Source organism: Anastrepha obliqua, chromosome 2 (assembly GCF_027943255.1).
Source record: "Anastrepha obliqua isolate idAnaObli1 chromosome 2, idAnaObli1_1.0, whole genome shotgun sequence".
Classification (NCBI taxonomy): Eukaryota; Metazoa; Arthropoda; class Insecta; order Diptera; family Tephritidae; genus Anastrepha; species Anastrepha obliqua.
The window spans coordinates 88,044,600-88,066,646 of NC_072893.1; the positions used below are offsets into that span (position 1 = coordinate 88,044,600).

Sequence of the window (22,047 nt, forward strand, 5' to 3'; positions counted from 1 at the left end):
CAAAAAAGGTTGTACATATTTGAAGAAACGAAACTGACAAGCAGTTGTATGCGGGTGGCATTCCAACTGAAGTTGAAGGTGCAGCTTGCTGATGGTGCTGCGCCATTTCCTAGAGTTCTTGGCAAACGTTGCTGAAATGCAATGCCTACGTATGTATGTACATTGTAGTGCCTCGTAGATAAATGCCTGTACCTTTCTGGTGTATATGTGTTGGTGTGGCTGTATATATACTGCATGCCAACATGTACTGCAATTTTTGAACCCAAGGTAAAACTACATAAAGGTAAGCTGTTGGTAGAGCAGTGCAAACACTAGCTAAAGGGAAGCTTAATGGTAGCAATCGATCTGTTTCCCGAGCCTTCTGAAAAAAAAAAAAAAAAAAAAAAAAAAGCAAAAAAAAAACAAATCTCTCATGATGTTTCACGTCTGCTTTTGGTACAAAAACAATTGTTTTCAAAAAATATTTTGCTTAAAAATATTTTATCCTAAAAACCATTTATCAAAATGTGGGAAAGAACCAGAGCTATATGACTTAGAAAGCTCTATACCAAAATTTTCTACATTGAATAAATCTCAAAATTATTAATTTTTTTTTAATTTTCAGCTTACTTCTTATTATATATTACTATACTCAAGCCTACAAATAAACTAATTTTCGCAAAATTGAAAACCATGTCCAAATTACTTGCACCACTCGACATGCAATAACTCTGCTACGGAACGGCATAAAATTATATAAGATTTATATTTTAGTTTTAGTATTCATTTAGTATTAAAATATATTAGAAGAAAGTGGAATGGCCTCATATGTACATACCTTCTGCTCAAATATGAACGAGACGTTATCAATAAAACGGTCCGCGGATGACATATGGCAAAAATAAATTTTTTGTTTTTTGGTAGAACTGTTATAAGCTTACATGGCAAATTTCAGCGTGATATGTCACTTAGTTTGTTTTCTGTGCTACTGTAAACAAGTTAAGCTCGAATGTGTTCTTCGAATTTAACGATGTAAATTCAAGTTGAACAAAGAATTAGTTTGAAATTTTGTTATTCCAACAAAATTTCGGCTTCAGACGCCTTAAAAATGTTGCAGACAACCTATGGGGACTCTGCTCTATCGCGTGCACGTGTTTTCCAGTGGTACAGATCGTTCAAAGAGGGCCGTACATCAACCCAAAAAACCACGCCAAAGTCGCTCAAAAATTAAGGTTATGCTGACTGTTTTTTTCGATTACGAAGGTGTGGTGCACTCGGAGTTCCTTCCGCAAGGCCGATCGGTTAACGCTGAATATTATTTACAGGTTTTAAAGCGTTTGCGCGAGAACATTCGTCTTAAAAGGAAGGAATTGTGGGACAACAAGTCATGGTTCTTGCATCACGATAATGCACCAGCTCACACATCACGTCTTGTTCGCGAATTTTCCGAAAAATTGAAAACCATGTCCAAATTACTTGCACCACTCGACATGCAATCACTCTGCTTCGGAACGGCATAAAATGTCTAAAATTACCTATATAAGATTTATATTTTAGTTTTAGTATTCATTTAGTATTAAAATATATTAGGAGAAAGTGGAATGGCCTCATATGTACATATGACGAAGTGAGGCCTCAAATCGCTATTAATAGATACAAAAACGGGCAAAGGACATTGGAGCATAAAATCATCAAAATGGCGGTGGCGCGTCTTCGACCTAACAACACTGCTAAGTAGGTGAGGTGCATATAAATACCATAAATGAGTGAGATTAATATTCACTTTCCATTGTAATTGCAAGAATTATATATATTTTTGCTGATTGATGAGCCTTAAAAGCAGTAAGAGGTTTGAAGATATTATTGACTTGCTCCCAATTTACAATTAGAAGCATTGGGTATAAACTTTTGGTATCTGCTCACACTTGTTCTACCATATTTGTATTTTTGTTTTTTCATACTCATTCAATTTTAGTTAGACATTTAAATTTCAACACAAGTGAAATGGCTGAAATTTAACAAAATTACGCACGTGCTCTCCTGCATTGCAGAATTTATGGTCATTACTGATAACTACCATTCGTTTTTGTCAAGAAAAAAAAAATCGCCGAAATAAAACTATCGTGTAAGAAAAGTACACAGCTAGAAATTTATGTGACGACGAATAACGGTGAAAAGACAAAGACCGTGGAATTGTGGCAGGCAGTAGAGTCGGTTTGTTCGGCTGACTGGCTGACTGGCTGCTCGGTACGAGTTATGCGTTGTCATTTGTTTTCTAGATTCATTGCAAATTTTCCTACTTTTTTCATGCCGCTACAACACACAAACTTATGTACGACACACCAGAAAAGCGTAAAAGGAAATTTAGCTGCTTCCTTCTCCTTCTCCTTTATTTTCGTTTGCTGTGCGCGTCGTACACATCAGTCATTGCGAGATAGAGGAATGTAAAATGAAGTGTAAGTAGACGCATAGCTGGCATGTGATTGCCTCGTCCCACTCCAATTCTTTGTAATCTCACTACATGCAGGGTATTTTAAGTGCGAGTTTCTTCTTTAGGAGTGTTCGATGGCATTTGATTTGACAGGTGTCAAGTAGAAATGTACAATTTACTAAGATGAGTGCGATTTTGCTCAAGATTCGTATACAGATAAATAAGATTTAGTTCAATAATGTTGAATCTGTTAAAAATTGGTGTTATAGGGTAACCAGGGTAATAAATCTAAATAAAATAACAAGGGTGTGATTTTGACGATTTGATATCTCACAATCAATTTGGGTTTTATTTTAAAGCTATCATTTAAATGGATGCCTTGGCTTCGCTGGCAGTGCTTCAAATGGTCGGTCACATTTTTGATGACGTATTTCTGGCAATGTTGACACACATTTTGACTGCGCTTGGATAGCTTGCTGGCGTATACTAAGGACTTTACGTAGCCGCAGAAAAAATAATCGACAGTTGCCTGATGGCATTTGAGTTACAACTTCGAGCGTCGCGTCGCTTGCATGGCATGTATGGCCATATTGTTGGACCCATAGCTCGGATATATCAATGTTGGCGATATCTGGCTATAGAAACATCGTTAATATCGTTCAACACTGAATATCATTGACTGTAAGAAGCCTCTTTCCTAATTTCGCAAGAAATAAAATACGATGATGCCGCCATACCATAAACCGCACCGTTCCGTCCATGTTGTTACTGTTGTAGCAACTCATCAAGCCATATCTAGAACGTAATTGAGCCAAAATTATGCTGGTCTCACGAGGCAGCTAAAGCTCTTTGTCTGCAATGGGTGATGATGGTTGGACTCCAATGATGCCCAAGTGCCGTTGGGAATTTAGGATGATTATAAGAGACTCCCGATGAATTTTGTTCATTGTCTGTCTTTTAACTGTTAACTGTTGTAGTCGTGTTTGATCCCGGATATCGTCAGTATAGTCGAAAAGATGTTTCTTGACTCGCCTTGGAGGTGGCTTGGCCTCTAGCAAGTGCTTGCTGGGGTTATTCCTATGGTAGCAACCTAGCAGGAATCGCGTGCTGAGCATCTCGTTGGAGAGATGTTGCAGGCGAGACATCATGAGGCATTCCGTGGTTGTCCTGATGGCAGTCATCTGTCAGGCCAACAGTCAATCTTAGTGTTTACTATAATAAAAACAAACTTGTTTGTTGAGATTGCTGCTGAGCGAAAAATGTGCCTGGTTCGAGGATACCAATAACGGCCAACGCATCGTTTTTCTTCAATTCTTCCTTCCTATATTCATTGTAACATTTGGTATTTGGTGTTTCTCATTATGTGTCCAAGATAAGCTATCTTGCGACAGTTTATCGTTTATAGAAGGTCACGGTCTCGATTAATACGTCGTAGAAACTCCATATTAGAATCCGGATCGGTCCACGGAATTTTTAAAATTCGCCTAAAAATCCACATTTCCATGGTCTCGAGTCTGTTCATGTTAGCGAGTTTGTGTGTCCAACACATATCATGTGACCACACATGAACACAAAGGGAACTTTAAGATTCATATCGAAGTCAAGGCAACTTAAGATCTTTCCAAACTTACAGAATGTAGGTCTAATCATTTCTATTCCAGTTCTTATTCGACTTATGTATCACAATTTTTATTAAGCCAGAAACCAAGACATAATATTGAAAAACAAAAAATCGTTAACAGACTTCTGTAATGTTATTTCATTTTTCGTGATTTATAGACGAAATTTCTTAGGTTATTGACACTCATCCCTTGAGTAATTAAAATATTTCGCCAATATTTTTAAACAATTTTCCCACGTTCGGCAAGCAAGAAATGGTGTATGAAAAGATAGCAATCACTGCTATGTGGTCACCCTTTATGTGTTTGTCAGAACATAACCATGAACTTGTTTGAAGTCAGAACATAACATGATCTTGAAAGACCTTGTTCAAGAGCCCTGCCACTGTTCCATTCAGGCAGGATATTGCCTGGAATATTGTATACACTTATCTACAAGTATGCTATTGATTTCGCTATTTCCCTTCTTTTTTTAATTTTCCGTCTTTATTCCACCACTGTTTGTTAGTGTGCCAGCTTTTTTGTCTGCCTCAACAGTAGTGTATCTGTGCATTGTTTATCTTCGGTGTTGATTGCACAAAGCAGCTGTGCAAAAGCAAACCCAAATGGCAAACGTACAAAAGCAAATCATTAAGCGTAAAAGCTACTGAAGAATTGCTGTAGGTATCGAAATTTCAAAGCGATTGAAATTGGAAGAATTTGGTGAATGTAATGTAGCTGAATGAATACGAATACAAGTAGTTAAGTGCAATTTTATTAGTTTCCAGCCATAACTGATTGTGTGAGTTTTTTGTACTGTAACCAAACCGAAAATTCAGTATTTGTTTTATTTTTTGTTTTTTTCAAATTTCGGTCGAAACGGGTCTCTAAATCTCAAATTTTCAATATTGCAGAATAATGTGATGAAGTGAAGTGATCCGGTTTTTATATTTTGCCATAAAAATTTTACAAAGTAAAATGATGAGTTGAATGCTCTTCATCAGTAGTGGACATTTAACCTAAATTTTATATTATTGTTCGACTGAAGCAGTTTAGACATTTTTGTGTTGCAGCTAGTATTAAATAAGAGAATACATAACATGCTATTATATTTGGTATCAATATTTATTTGATGTGGTACATTTACATGTGAGCAATATACCGCTCGCCAAACGTCTACTTTTTTTGTTATCTTGGAAAATTTTCATATACACATGAAACTACAGATTTTATTTACTTTAATTTTCTCATCAATTTAATTTCTTGAAGGATCTTAAATTTCAAATTACTAAATTTTCAATAAATAGTTTAAAATAGTTATACTCATTCTATAATATTAATATGGATATTAAACGAAAGAGATAAAAAGAAAATCTTCTTTACTTTTCGCCAGAAAAAATTCACATTTTTTATAGTATCCTTTGCGTATACTTCATTTCTTACGGTTTTCTAAAACAGAAAGAAGAAAAAAGTTCTTTTGGAAGAGTTCAACAAAGCGTTCAAGATGTGTTAACTGGCCATGGTGACTTAGTCACTCTAACGCAGAGACAAGAGAGAGTCCCATGTAAATGAGTTTTTACCACCATTCCCTTCCGTAGTATCGTAGATCGTTGTTTCATCATGTCAGCTGATATGGCCGTAAGTTTACGTTGGTGAGTATGAGCACCACAACGCGCAAAGGTTCATAAGCCTTTCTCTCAAACCCACTCTCTCAAGGGTTGTCTGTTCAGGTACAGAGTATAAAGATGGTGCCCATCTTGTGCTCAGTCTCAGAATTGCTGTGTGTGTGTGACGTCAAACTTGTGCGATTCGTATATTGTTTGTAGAATTTCGTCTTCTTGCATATTGTTCTCAATTTCGCATTTCTCTCACGCAATGACACTAATTTGAGCTCACGCCTCTTTGATGGGCGCAATCTTGTATTCTATCCTTCTTGCTTCTGAGCTATAGAAATACATACATATATCTGCATACAAGTATGATGGTCATGATGAAGGATAAAGTGTAATTTTAGTTCATCAAGTGCACATTGCTGTTGAAATGGCTACTTAGTTCATAATTACATTTGCTCGTTAGAATTATTGGATTTAATTGGATATCAAAGCTAACAGGAATATTGTTGCTAGTTCCGGTTCGCAAATAAAGGAAGTTCAAAAGTGCACAAACTATTTGTTCGATGACAGGGAACGTATCGATGACTTCGAGTTAAGAAAAGATATTTAAATATCCAATGGACTGTTGCGCAAAAGATTATATCTCGGAAATTGGAATGATATTGACTTAGTTTTTGTTTTGCTAGAAGAAGATGAGGTAAATTACGTTCTTTAGAAGGTAAAACGAAAATTCAATTATGATGTTTCTTATTTAAGATCAAAGATCGGAATTACCAAAAAATTAAAAAATATATGCATACAATTTTATAGAATATTACAAAAATAAGAGATCCAGAAAAAAACGCAACCAGTTTATCTTCCGAGTTATTCCAAGTATTATATTTTGGAAATCGTCTCGAATTTTTCTGAAAATTGGTTATTTGTAGGAAAAAGTAAGCTGTAAAAAATTTGAAAACATTTTTTTTTTAATTTTGAGACATTTTTATAAATCTTTTCTTTTTTAGCACAAATAAAACACAAAATGCCTTTGGAAATTTAATTATTTTCTTCAAAGTTTTTTATTTTTTCTCCAAAAATTTTAAGTATTTATTCAGAAACTTAAATTTGTTTCTGACAAATTGGTTTTTACGTTTGTTTTAATTTTTTATAAACATTTGTTTTTTTTTAATCAATTTACTTAATATAGTAAATGGTGAAATTTTAAAGGCTTTTGGAAATTTCTTTTATTCATTTTTTTTCTTAAATTTTTTTCAAAATTTTAAATTTTCTTTAACAAATTTTGTAATTTCTTTTTTAGGACACAATTTACTAATTAAAAAATAAAATGCCTTGGAAACTTTTTTAATTTTTTGTTTTTATTTAAAACAAATTTTTTTTTTTTAATTTTTAATATAGATTTTTGTATGTATTTTTTTAATTTTTTATTGTTATGTTTTTTTGTTGAAAAATTTTTTTTTTTGGTTTCAAATTTTTTTTGTAATATCTAATTTTGAAATACTGGTGCAAATTTGCCTGACTTGGGTATTTAAATATCCAATCGGCAGAAGAGTAACTTATAAAACAGATGATATACATACAGTCTGTTTTATATAAAAAACGTGGTTTGTGGGTGTCAACATAGTCTAACCGCGTAGTAATAACATTTATTTATAAGACTTTTTTTTATAAAATACCAGTACACATTAAGGCACATTGAACAGGTAGAAACTGATTTAATTTTTTTCTATTTATTTAGAGTTTAAAATGTCAAATTTTGTTTAAATTACTATAAACTGTTAATCTTTGTTTTTGGTCTTTGGCATTCTAAGGACCAAAGCTTTGCGCTACTATCTGTTCAATGTATCCTGGCACACACGTTATTTTGTAATTACATTTGCTTTCCTTGATGCTGATTTCAACCGCCTCCTATGGCGAACAGAAGATTGCCTTTGATTAGAAATTGCACCTTCACCAAGAGCCCGGATCAGCCATTTTGGTATTTGAATACCCACTACAGATCTTAGGTATGACAAAAGCTATAAACTTGAAATTTCGTACAGCAGCTTCTATAAAAATATTATATAAAAATAATAAATCGTACAGCGGAGTTAATGGGCAGGCAATAATGGGATAAGGCCGATGATATCAATATCCACAACACACGCAAATAGACACTCTTATTAAATCGCTTAATCGATCTTGTTCTGCATACTATTTTGAACCTCATAGAAACCATACGATAGGGAGTTTCTGTCGAAAACCTGTTTGGTATTAAGCGGCTTGAAGCAGATCTTTTCAGAGTAGTCCAAATTGACAAAGAGTGATGCATACTATTATTTTTTTCTCGGCTCTTTCCCAAGATTTGACGTATTGTGAATATGGTGAGGGGTGATTATGGTCGGCGCAGGTTGAAGGCTCTCCTTCTAAATGAGTGCACCTTACTAGTTCTTCGCTGCCGTATTTGAGTACAGCAGACGTTAGTTTGTCAGAGTTTGTATTTTGAAGTTTAGTTTAGGTGAGCTCTTCCAGGACGTAGTTTGTACCCCGTTATCTCTCCAGTAAACATTGTGAACTGATGCAAATTTCATGCACAACCCTTTTCGGCTTTGGCATTGCCAAACACAGTACTCAGTTCTCATTTTTTCGCTTAGCATTCCTATGTGTTCACGTAGAGATTCAATAAGTTGAGTAAATAAGCAAACATGATATGTAAATGAATAGTTTCGCTAGTGCATTTACTCAATTTAGCTAATGTCATTCAAATATATATGTAAATATTGTTTAAACCAAAACCGAAAAACGTGTGTATGGCTTATTCGACATACGAAACTGAATATTCGGTTGGACGTGAAATTGTATTTCATCACTACCTATTTCTTTGAAATTCGCTCACATTATTTTTTTTCTCAAATACCTATTTGGTACAAAAGCATCAAATTTAAAGTTTGAATAGCTCCCCCGAGACGTTGGGTAGATGGAGGAGCGAAAAACGCCATAGTCGCACGTGGAAATTTATAAATTGTTGTAAATACTTTGAACTCTTTTGAGCACAACAATAAAACCGAACAATATGAGTCGAAATAAAATTGTTTTATATATAAGGTTGTCAAAAAAGTCTTGCGGTATTTCCGCAAGCTTGTCTTTGCAAGCGCGTAGTTCTAGTTGTATTCGTCGCATCGGTTCACGCTAGAGCTTTTTGGAAAGCTCTTTTCACGTGCTAACACGTGTTTGATTAATTGTTGTTTGCTTTTAGTCGTTCGTGAGTTATAGCGTCGCAAACATGGAGCAAAATAAAGAGAAAATACGGCATATTTTACAGTACTAATACGATAAAGGCAAAAATGCATCTCATGCTGCCAATAAAATTTGTGCAGTTTATGGACCCGATACAGTTTCCATTTCCACGTACAACGATGGTTTCAACGTTTTCGTTCTAGTGCAGAGGTGATCGAAGATGCGCCACGGTCCGGAAGGCCTGTCGTCGAAAATTGCGATAAAATCGCTGAATTGATCGAAAGAGACCGGCATAGTAGCAGCCGTAGCATCGGCCAAAAGCTGGGAATGAGTCATCAAACCGTTATAAACCATTTGAAGAAGCTTGGATTCAAAAAGAAGCTCGATGTATGGGTGCCACACAACTTGACGCAAAAAAACATTTTTGCCCGTATGGATGCATGCGAATCGCTTCTGAATCGCAACAAAATCGACCCGTTTTTGAAGCGGATGGTGACTGGCGATGAAAAGTGGGTCACTTACGATAACGTGAAGCGCAAACGGTCGTGGTCGAAAAGCGGTGAAGCTGCCCAGACGGTGGCCAAGCCTGGATTGACGGCCAGGAAGGTTCTTCTGTGTGTTTGGTGGGATTGGCAGGGAATCATCCACTATGAGCTGCTCCCCTATGGCCAAACGCTCAATTCGGACCTGTACTGCCAACAACTTGACCGCTTGAATGCAGCACTCATGCAGAAGAGGCCATCTTTGATGAACAGAGGCCGAATTGTCTTCAATCAGGACAACGCCAGGCCACACACATCTTTGGTGACGCGCCAGAAGCTCCGGGAGCTCGGATAGGAGGTTCTTTTGCATCCACCGTATAGTCCGGATCTCGCACCAAGTGATTACCACCTATTTCTGTCCATGGCGAACGAGCTTGGTAGTCGGAAGTTGTCCACAAGAGAGTCCTGTGAAAATTGGCTCTCCGAGTTTTTGACAATAGGGAAGCGAGCTTCTATAAGAGGGGCATTATGAAGTTGGCATCTCGTTGGGAACTCGTCATCGAACAAAACGGCGCATATTTGACTTAAATCGCATTATTATAACCAATTTTATGAACAATTGAAAATTCAATAAAAATACCGCAAGACTTTTTTGACAACCTTATATAATAGTTTTCCTTTTGGATGTCGCGTACGCGTGCATATCACCATAGTACCAGCCTTAGTACGAAACGTTACCAGAAAATGGATTTGAGGTTATGTTATATAAACGAGGTGTGTTCAAAAAATAAGATGAATTTTAATTTTTCTCAAGAAATATTTATTTATTCATCAATTTCTGTTTCATCTCCTGTACACTGTATATATACGAGCTCCTCTTTCTGTTTGTCTAAATGGATGATCCTACAATTTTATGTCGCCTTTGAACAGCAGGTGGTTTTTTATGAGTAGTTTTTTCATGGAAGAAATATACTCGGACGTTTGCCTGTCGAGGGACGATCGTTATACGAAAATACTTTTTTATCAGTTGGTATTTCATGTCTGCCATAGCCGAATGGGTTGGTGCGTGATTACCATTCGCAATTCACAGAGAGAACGTAAGTTCGAATCTCGGTGAAACAGCAAAATTAAGAAAAACATTTTTCTAATAGCGGTCGCCCCTCGTCAGGCAATGGCAAACCTGTGTATTTCTGCCAAGAAAAAGCTCTTCATAAAAAATATCTGCCGTTCGGAGTTGGCTGGAAACTGTAGGTCCCTCCATTAGTAGAACAACATCAATACACACACCACAAATAGGAGGAGGAGCTCGGCCAAACACCCAAAAAGAGTGTACGCGCCAATTATATATATATATATATATATATATATATTTCATGTCTGAGGTTTCGAACCCGGATAATAACGATTGGTAGAGAGAAGTTTAATATATTTGTAGTATTGTCGATGATAAATACCAGAATAGAAAATCGTCGACTTAGACCTATCTTAAGGGGTCCGACATTGGCTATTTCCTTTTCCCATATAAAATACTAAATCAGTCAGTCGTGTGCCCTCACACTAAATTCAATGTGGTGAGACTTATGTTTTCAAATTTATGACTCACTAAAAATGTTGATGTCTATGGGTGGTGTCACGCCTCTTGCCTTATATCTTATATAGGTTAAGGAAAGTAGCAAATACGGGACCTCTCAGAAGTGGTCCTCATGTACTACTATTTCAAAATCGAATTTTTTCTTATATATCAGGGTTGCCTTTAACATTTTCGGCCCAATAATGAGAAAACAGTAAAATAATATTGAAAATGGCTTTATTGTTTTTCAGAATATCCTAATTTCAAGTTTATACACTTCAGCATTTGCTTAAACCAAACCAATTCCCATAAGTGAATACTTCCAGAATGAGCTGCTTGGAGGCTTCAATAGCTTCTTCAGGCATTGAAAAACGATGACCTCGTAGTTTTTTTTTGATGTTCGGCAACAAAAAGAAAGCAGAAATCAAGGGTCAAATTTTGTATAACGGTATTTTCAAATATTTAAAAAAGTGCTCCATTCACTAACTATTTGTATATCTAAGTACATTTTCTCAAATAAAGCTATATATTTTTAAATTCTAAAATTAAATTAGATTAATTTAAAGTCACCTATTTTACGGCTTGTACCAGATTCCTACTTATTTTTAGCTTCACTGTACTTCTGTTTATATATCGAATATATATATGTAAGAGTTTTTAAAGAAAGGTTTTGTTAGGCAGCCCTATTATGCTAATGCACCTCCACAATCGAGAAATAATTTTCATCACAGCTGCTCCGATTCTCGTTCTTGACTGAATATTGAATTTTTCTTACCCACCGCCTTCATTTTTCATTTTTCACCGGAAGTTCACTCAACATCAAACTAATCGTAATTTTTTAATTTCCTTTTCATTTCATACGTAACCTACCCATCAATATCGACATTGCACACCGACAGATGTGGCCAGGAGACACGTGTCATACCACGTATACTGCAATTACGTTCTCACTGGATGAAATCGGAGAAGGAATCGATGCGACTGATGGAGGCGGGCATCACCAAAGAGGTGATGAACAGTGCCATAGCGCAATTTTGTCTAGAAATCATCGCCAAACACGGTGAACCAGCGCCGCGACTATGTAACAAGGACCCGCTGACACTGAAGATGGGCTCCTACGTGATAGAACTATTTCCAAATGTAATTATCAATCTTTGTCGGCATTTGACACTTCTTGCACTTGACAATTCACTTAACTGTAAACTCTCTTCATGTTTTCCCTTTTGACTGGTCGCCTACTTTGGCTGCCATTGCAACTGTATTGCCAACTTTATCTTCCTTTTAGGCGAAGTTCTTGTTTATGGTACGAGATGGACGCGCCACAGTGCATTCAATCATCTCGCGGCATGTGACGATAACCGGTTTCGATTTGACCAGCTACCGGCAATGTATGCGGAAGTGGAACGCCGCCATCGAAGTGATGCACAATCAATGCAAGGAGATTGGCAAGGAGCGCTGCATGATGGTGAGTATATTTGTGAGCGCGTATGTTCGACAAACTGAAGAAAAACCGATAAATAGAGTATATGGAATAGTGTAGGAGGAATGTTTGCTCCTAGCTCAAGTATTTGCGAATATGAAGTAGGATGAGCGAGCGATTGTCATTGATTGATTGGAACTTGTAGCATATTGACAAATATGTATGTAGGCAGCACAAAAACAACGTGAAGCTGCCAATAAAAAGTAAAATGTCAGAGTGTAGAAGTGTAAAAATGTGAAACTTTTACATTATTTGCGCTTTGTTGCCAGAATTGCGCTGGTTTTAGTGACTTTACTTTTCACATTTCACATTTTAATTTTCAATTCACATTTCCCATTTGATTGATGACTTAATGGTTAAGTCTATACCGTGTGTAAAATCAAAATAAACTACATTTGCAAGCGAGCTGAGGAAAAAAGCGATTTTTACATTTTATTTGCGCTCTTAATTAAATTAAAATTGAAATAGTTCTTGTAGCCTTGTTGTTGTTCTGTCTGTGGCCAATGTCGATAATCCATTTGTTCGCTTTGTCTCTACTATTTGACAGGTTTATTATGAACAATTAGTTTTACATCCCGAGGAGTGGATGCGAAAAATATTAAAATTTCTGGATGTACCATGGAACGATGCGGTGCTGCATCACGAGGAATTCATTAACAAACCAAATGGTGTGCCGCTGTCCAAGTAAGTGTGAAAAAAATATATCTGTATTTCTATTCAAACTACAAAAAAAAAGCAAAACAAAAACTTCACTTTTCATAAATCAAAACTAAATAATCTTTCAAAAGATGTTTTTTGTTTTAAATAAAACATGTGCAAATTTAGATTCCTTCAGGTTTTACTATCTTGGTTCAAAATACGGCGCTTAACAATTACAGTTGCGAACACAAATAGCAGTACTAAAAAAAAAAAAAACATTTAATCGATGATGTAGTTAAAAGATTTTTATTAATATTTTGAAATATTATATTCTTTACACACAATTGGCTTAAATAATTCTTTAACGAAAAACAAAAATTTGTGTAACAAAAAATATTAATTCAGCGTTAACATTAAAATAGCAACGGATATAAGAACGCAATCTCTGGTCAAGTTTATAAAAAAATTTAAGAAAACTGTATTGAAAAAGTTTGCAGATACGCAGTTGAAACTAATATTTAGTTGAATTTCTTAAATTTTTTGTTGCGGCAGCAGAAGGGAGGGGCATTGAGTGCATCAAGTGCTCATATTGCTGCTTCGGAATCTTACAGCCATACATCTTTGACAATTTCCTAAAGCTGTTGATTGTTATTCGGTTTGGCATTGTTTACAGCTCATATTAAGGGGACCCGGTGGTCTGGAGCTCAAAAATGTAGGATATTTTCAGGAATTTTTTTACAATAAAAAAAAATGAAAAACGATATTTAAATGTTTTAGGCGTTTTATTTAATTTCTTTGACATACAAAACTGAATTTTTTTTTTTAATTTTAATAATTTTAAAAATGGTGCTGAAGTTGACTCTCCTGATAAATCGGACCTATTTATCTGAAACACAAAAACCAAAAAAATTATTAATCAGTATGACTGCAGCTATGTCCCGTAGGATAAGAAAAAACAAAAATTTGAAAAAATGGCGCGATTTGGAATTCGGTTTTTTTCAGTTTTTAATAAAAAAATACGAAATAATAGAAATAATAATAAGATTCTAGTACGGGCGATAGCCATTGATGCTGTGAACAACATATTAACGACGTATATGTTAGACGATCCGGTTGAATAGTTTTTTTTTGACAACACCAGGCCGAAAAAAGTAGTTGAGATAATTGAGTTTAAAGTTTTGACAGTGGCCGCGTGGCGAATCTGACTCTATTTGCTAAAACGGCTTTAGAATCGAAAATACTGGGAGTTTCCTTCCAAAAATTTGACAGTATATTCTTACAGGCCTACACTTTTGAAATATGAAAAACAATCGATTTTTAGAAAATTCTAGACCACCGGGACTTCTTAAGTTCGTCCACAGATTTCCTATATAAAATCTGGGGTTAGGGTGTCGAGCTGTCCATTCCATAACCTCAATTTTATATGCGCGAAAGCAATCTTTGGCCTTCCAACTTGTTTGTTTATGATCATTACCCTGCTGGTAGATTGTCATTTCCTGTCTGCAACACGGAAGCATGATATTCTGCATTATTTCCACATAAATATTGGTGTCCGTTGTGCCCTCAATTTTGCGTATTGGACCTGCGCCATAATATGAGAAACATCCCTATACCTTTATACAAGAAACGTGTTTTCGTCTAAATCTGTGCAAAATTGTATTAACCTTAAAAAACTGAAGACACTGCTATTTCAATGTTGTATTAAAAATGCAACGACGCCAATAAACAACCGTTATTTACGTAGTTGTCAGATTTATTTACTGTAGATAAAATCTAACCCTTAACCTTTCATATATATTTGGTATTTAAATTTTCTTTTGGAGTCGCCTAATTTCTAGACGGTACCTTTTTTGTATGTTATCTTTGCCATTTGGCAGACCAAAAACTGTACGTTCTGTCGAGAATATTTCTGCTGTAGCGCAAAGTGTTACTGAACCACCTCAAACATCTATTTCTTGACGTTCTCCACAATTAGGCATTCATGAATCGACTGTTTGGCGGAGTTTGCTCTCAGATGTGCTCATGGGAGCATTTAAATGTTGTCATTTTTCAGATATAATTTTTAAGAGCCTTATTTTGAGAAAAGATAGTGAAACCCGAAAGAATCTAAATTTTTACATGTCTTATTTTAAAACAACATCTGGGCATATCTTTTGAAAGACCCATTACAACCCTGGTTTCTTTAAAGCAATACCTCGTACAGCAATATTATTATAATATTATTAATTAATTTGTAACCCATATTTAATTAAAATATCTCTATACGTTCTCTTTACCTTTTTTAGGGTCGAGCGTTCCTCGGATCAGGTTATCAAGCCCGTGAATTTAGAAGCGATGTCCAAGTGGGTGGGTAACATACCCGAAAATGTGGTGCGCGATATGGCCGATATTGCGCCAATGTTGTCTATTCTGGGGTATGATCCCTATGCGAATCCGCCGGATTATGGTAAGCCAGATGCTTGGGTACAGGACAATACGTTTAAGGTATGTATGAATGTGCAGCAGTCCTTTCGTCAAAATTTTGTGTTAATTTGTGTGTCTAGTTTTGTTTTTGTTTTTCGCTACGTGTTAGTTTAGAGAAAACATCGTTCAGTATTGATTTTGTTCATATGTTTTGTAGCACTCATTTAACGCATATTGAGTCACTGATTTGCCCCTATAAAGAAAATGAAGGTTCATTTTAAGTTCGAGTTTGTTGCTGCTACTTTATTTAGTTCATCAGCTCGGCTTTGAATTGAATATCAAATGTTCGCTGTGCGTTCTGCGTTTGGCCAATTTGCTAAATGCGATTCGTGATTACTTTAGGCACTAACTCGTTGATTTGTTTATTTATGTTTGTTCATCCTGAATTCATACATATTTATTTGATTTATTTCCAGTCCATTAAATACGAATTTCCCTTCTATGAGTCAAGTTGATGTACACGCACACACATACTATATACATACATACATATGTACATCTTCAAAGTAAGAATGTTTGCTAACGTAAAATATTTTCATTGCAAATGCGTGTGTATGTGTGTGTGTTTTTAGCCATTTGCTATTCAAATCTTTGATTATAGACTTCAATGTCGCGCTGCTCTAAATGTCCTTTAGATTACAATACATTAAAACTCACTATCATACTTACACACACACACACATACACGCACATATACTACAATCACAAGCGTTGTCATCATTCATACGTATTACATTTGGGTATTATTGTGCTTGATGTGCTGAATCAGCTGATGCATGAGATGCCTATTAAGACTATCAAATTTCCAGCAAAAAATGTGTGGCTGATTGGAATGGGACATAGCCGGAAGACGAAATTGTTACCAATTTTGTTTTACAAAATTTGGTACGCAATAGCATATTAGCATATTCAGGTTTTATTTGGTTACAGGACTCTGGTTCGATGCCTGCTGTGTGCATGAAATATCTAATGATAGAAAAAGTTTCCTGAAAAACAACGCCGCAAAAGCTGGGAATTAGCAGTTTTTGCATCTTAGTGCAAACCCTAAATTCAGTGAAAAGTTCTATTTAAAAATGAAATCTGATTGTCTACTAAATATTGTGTACCACTGAAACAAAGGTTTTTAAAAGGAGGTTCTGATTTCGTACCTAATCTGATGCGTTGAGCACAACGATGACAAGATCCTCCAATGAGAGTCTGTTACTTGATTTCGAATATTTAATAAATTTTTTGGGCGTCTTAAGTATGACTAGCTTCTTACCGTTAGCTTTGAACAGCTTACTTATATAGGTACTTGTATTTATTAAGCAGCTCGTCAACTTAGTTGTTGTTAATTCCACTTTCAGATGCCATGGCCATTTATTAGTAATAGAAGTGATTCTCCACATCACATCTGTAACCTTTCCTATGCAAGGACTTCTTTGATTATTGGAACTAGTTTGGATTTAGTTTTTGGATTTGTTGCTTTTAGGAGGTGTATAGCCCATTATTTGTCATAGTGAAGCCCTTCAACTTGTATGCTAGGGAGATTTTGTCGTAAAGATCTGTTCAAGTACTCTTTAAATGTAAATTTAATTTATAAAGTAGAGCAACGTATACGTTGAGTAACGTATGTATTCCGTTCCAAGAGACTTTTCTTATGGATTTTCTCTTTAACGTGTTCCAGTCGCACTTCAAACTAAATTGATCAATGATGCTTCCTTTCTTTTATCCATTACACAAGGCCTCATAAATAGATAGGTTAGTACCAGCTCACCTAGAAGAGGTATGTATGTACGAACGATGGCGTAAGAGCCCGTATTGAGTAAAATTATTCCAATAGTGTTTTTTCTACAAAGAGCAAAACTACGTAGCCACTTTTTAAAATATAAATTTTTGCAACCTCATCTGTTTTTGTCTAATCAATTCCTTTTTTATTTTATTTTGTTTTGTTTTATGTAGAATGTAATTTTTTTATTTTTTCTTGTTATTTTATCTATTTTAGTTTTAAAGTAATTTAATTTTTTATATTTTTTGTATTTCCTTATTTTTTTATTTTACTTCATTTTTTATTCTAAATTATTTCATTTTGTTATATTTTACTAAATTTTTAATTTAATGTAGTTTTTTGTTTTTATTATCATTTATTTATTTTTTATTTTTGTTTAATTTTTTATATTTTGTTTTTATTTTAATGTTTTTAATTTATTTATTTTTGTTTATTTTTTACTGTATCCTATTTTGTATTTTTTTTAATTAAGCATTTTTTTCGATAATTCTATTTTGTGTTTTTTTCTTTCTGTTAAATTTTATTTTCTCTCCTTAATTATTTTTTTTATTTCATTTTATTTTACTTTTTTACTTTGTTCCTCTTTTTTATATTATTTAATTTAATTTATTATAATTAATTTTTTATTAATGTTTTTCATAAGTTTTTTTTTGTTTAATCCTCTTATTCATTTTTATATATATTTTGTATTTACTTATTTTTGTTCTATAATACTATTTTCTTTTCAATGTTTAGTGTAACTCTATTTTAGTTTTGAATTAACTCAATGATTTTGCATTCCACTTTATTTTGTTGAATTTTTTTGTTATATTTTACTTAAGTTTTTGTTTAATTTAATTTGTACATTTTGTTTTTATTTTTATTTAGTTTTGTTATATATATTTTTTTTTTTTTGTTAATTATAATTTTTTTAAATTTTATTATATTCTATCTTAGTTTTTATTGTTTTTTATTTACTCATTTTTGTGTTTTTTTTGTGTGTTTTCCCATAATTCTATTTTTGTTGTTTTTGTTATTTATGTTATATTTTATTTTGTTTTCTTAATTATTATTTTTATATCATTTTATTTTACTTTGATTTGTTTGTTTTTTTATTTGGTTAATTTTTATTTTATATTATTTAATTTAATATAATTATTTTTTGTTTTATTTTTACATTTATTATTTTTATATACTATTTTTTTTAGTTTTTATTTATTTTTTACGTATTTATTTTTGTTTTAGAATACTTTTTTCTTTTTAATTTTTTACTGTAATTTTATTATAGTTTTGACTTGACTCAATGTTTTTGTATTCTTTTTTATTTTATTTTGTAGTACATATTTTACTTCCTTTTTTATTCTATTTTATTTTTATTGCTATTTTGAATAAATTTTTTGGTTCCATTTTTTTCATAATGGTACTTTTTAATTTTTTCATTGTAATTTTATTTTAGTTTTGCATTGACTTGGTGTTTTGTGTATTATTATTACTATTTTATTTTCCTTTTTGTTTTTTTCTTCGGTTTTTTATTTTATTTTGATTAACTCATTTTTTATTTCATTTTGTTTTTCATTCTATTTTTGTTTTTGTATTTGTTTTTATTTCTTTTTAGTTTTTTGAATTTAATTTCTTTTTAGTTTTATAATTTTATTGTATTCTGCTGAATTTAAATTTGTTTTCGTTAATTCCATTTTTGTTTATTTTTGGGTTATATTATTATTTTTTTTTTATTTTGTTTTTTTTTGTATTTATTTGTTTATTGTGTTTTATTTACAAAAGTATTTTGTGCTTTTTAATTTCATTTTTTTATGTTTTTGTATATATTTATTTTTGTTTTATAATATAGTTTTTTTATTTTATTTATTGTAGGTTATTTTATCTTGTTTTAAATCTATTTTAAATAATTTTTGTTTATTTCAGTACTGTATTATTATTTCTTTATTACTTCTTTCCTTCTTAAACTTTGGAATTTCTTTTTTAAATATTTTTTATTGGATTTGCTTATTGTTTTTATTTGGTTTATGTGGGTTTTTTGTGTATTTTGTTCTATTTAATTTGATTTCATTTAATTTAGTATAATTTACATTTTATTAATTTTTTTATTTTATTTCTTTTAGGTTATGTTAAATTTAAATTAAATTTATTTTAATTTATTTTGTTTTAAATTTATTTGAAATAATCATTTTTTGGTTTCTGTTCTATATTATAATAGAATTTCTTTCCTTTTCAAATTTCCGTAAAGCTGTCTTTCTAACATTGAGACACTCAAAAGCTATAGCGTTTTGAGGCTGGAAGAAATATTTGTTTACAATTATGTGTAGGTTGCGTTTCAATTTCAATTTGAACTCATTTGTGGTTACCTGGAATGTGTATTTTCTTGCGATTTGTCAATTGTTCAAATGCGTTTTAGGAATTAATTGTGAGCCAGCTATGCGAACCACCTCTCTCCCATGTTGAAGCTTTCATCCGCAATTCGAATGCGGTATAAGCGTGTTCAGCTGTGTTCACTCTCTGTTCGCTTTGGCTTTAATTATTAAATGCCGCACGTACATACATACATACATTTATATATACATACCTACATACACTCACATATTTATATATATCCACACGTAAACTAACATACCTTGATTAATACATACATACATATGCACAAAATTGAGACAGATATTTGCTGACGCATACATACATACATACATACATACATACATATGTAGGTATGCATGCATATAATGCTAAATTTTGCCTTTGAATAAACTAGAGCAAATAAATGTGGCTATGTGGTTATGTATGTATGTTAGATATGCATACGCATACGGGAAGGTGTTGGCGCTCTATGCTCTTGCCTCTCTACCCCTTCTTTCGCTTTTCATCTAACAATCCACTAATGCTTTGAATAAATTTCCTACATTTGTGTTTGCGTTTTTGGTGTTTTCCTTTGGCATTGGCTTTGTTTGCTTTCAATTTGCAAGCCTTTATCGATATTTATATTGATTTAGATTTTCATATATAATTTTTTTATCCTTACGCTGCATTAAAAACAACAAACAACAAAAAATACGTGAATAATAAAAAATAGGTAAAGGCCAACCAGCAACAATGGGAAAATAAAGCGAGGAATGAGTTGCATCTGGTCCAGCATCAAGTACCAAAAGATTCCAAATCACAAGAGGCGGACGATAACAACAATAATAATAATAACAACAACAATAAACAACGACGGCGTCATACCAATAACAACGAAAATAACAATAATGACAATGCCAACCAGGCAATAATGGACTATGAAGATGACAACGCCGACCAAAACAACAATAACAACAATAATCCATCACCACAGGAGCGCGACGAAACACAGGATGATAATCTTGTGTGGGTAAGGCCGTTAAATGGCGGCGGCAGTGTCAATGGACAGCGATTAGGAAAGGGTGCACACTTTAGCACCAGTAGTGATACGGATGCACAAGACCAGCGTACATGATATCAGCCATTTGGCGATGTCGTGCAGCCGCAACAAAAGCAGCAACAACAACAATCCAAATATCTGCAACAACACCAGCAACGGATTGCGCTGCAACGTCGTTCGAGTTATCGGCGTCGCTTGCGTCGAAATCATTGAATCTCCCAACTGACACCAACCCACATTTATACACGCATACATACATTTATAGAATACTAATAAATACACACACACGCACTCACACTCACATGGACGTGCACGCATACTGAACTATGCTGAATTGCGTTGAACTAAAACGAACTGAAGTGAACTGAGGTGTTGATCCGCGGTCCATACAGCCGCACATCCACTGAAAATGACAATGACTGTGGTGACAATCCCATTGAGTGGAAAACGCGCAGCGGAAACGGAAGTCTACGACGGCAGTTTACAATAAATGAGAAATAAACGTAACTTTCAATTGAATGGTTTGTTGGAATAACAAAAGCAATGGAATGACAGCTAAAATGGCAAAAAGCAAAAACAAATAAAAACAGACTATATAAAAAATAGTGGAAGTGATGTAAGGTGCGAAAAATAGGAGAAAAAAGAAAATAGGAAATACAAACTCAATCAAATCCCACTGTGTATGTGTGCGTTTGTGTATGCAAATGAACTGAAAAGCATGAATAAGGACAACAAATAATAAAATAATAAAAGTAAGAGAAAACTGTCAAACTAACTGTTGTGAATGGGATTAGCTGTGGCCTGCCCTCGAATTTTAATTGACCGAACTGCATTAAATGCCCAACTAAGTAACTAAAACTAAGCGACAAACCGACCGACCAACAAGCAACCTACCAATAAAATAAGTACATTTTTATTCCTTATTTTCTTCTTAATATAATTAGCTCGCAGAAAAGAGGTCTTTTGTTTGATGGGGAATGATATCTAAGTCCAATTTTTCTGTAAAATAGAATTTAATTTAATGAAACAAAAACTAGAAATGATGTGTAGGATGTTTGAAATCAAATATAATAAAAAGTAAAACTTAAATGTAATGAAAACAAATAAAATATAATTAAAAAGTGAAATGTAAAAAAATAAAATAAAATATAATAGAAAATGTAATAAAGAAAAAACAAATATAATTAAAAAAACTGTAATAAAAAACAAATATAAAAAAAAAAATAAAATATAATAAGAAAAAATTAAAATCAAATATAATAAAAAATTAAAAAAAAAATATGAAAAGAAATTAAAAAACATAAAAATAAAATAATATGTATTAAAAAATGTCATAAAAAAGTTCAACATAATAAAAAAATATATCAAATGGAATAAAAAAAACGTAACAAAAATTGATAAATCATAAAAAATACAATATAAT

General features: G+C 33.2%; 1 protein-coding gene across 4 annotated transcripts in view; it reads left to right on the forward strand.

The window, feature by feature from the left end:
* The window catches only part of LOC129236856 (protein-tyrosine sulfotransferase), a 41,890-nt gene extending 20,186 nt beyond the window's left edge, over positions 1 to 21,704 (forward strand). The window contains exons 3-8 of one of the 4 annotated variants that reach the window (XR_008581723.1): positions 11,786 to 12,026; positions 12,172 to 12,351; positions 12,914 to 13,050; positions 15,291 to 15,489; positions 15,885 to 15,974; positions 20,298 to 20,388. Coding sequence is in view for 3 of the 4 variants with exons in the window: in XM_054871126.1 (XP_054727101.1) it covers positions 11,786 to 12,026; positions 12,172 to 12,351; positions 12,914 to 13,050; positions 15,291 to 15,489; positions 20,298 to 20,699 (1,159 nt within the window). In the remaining variant the exon portion in view is untranslated. Of the gene's footprint in view, positions 1 to 11,785; positions 12,027 to 12,171; positions 12,352 to 12,913; positions 13,051 to 15,290; positions 15,490 to 15,884; positions 15,975 to 17,134; positions 17,191 to 20,297 lie in introns of those variants that run through there. The other 3 variants (XM_054871126.1, XM_054871128.1, XM_054871127.1) reach the window with 3 other exon arrangements.
* Positions 21,705 to 22,047: the final 343 nt, after the last annotated feature.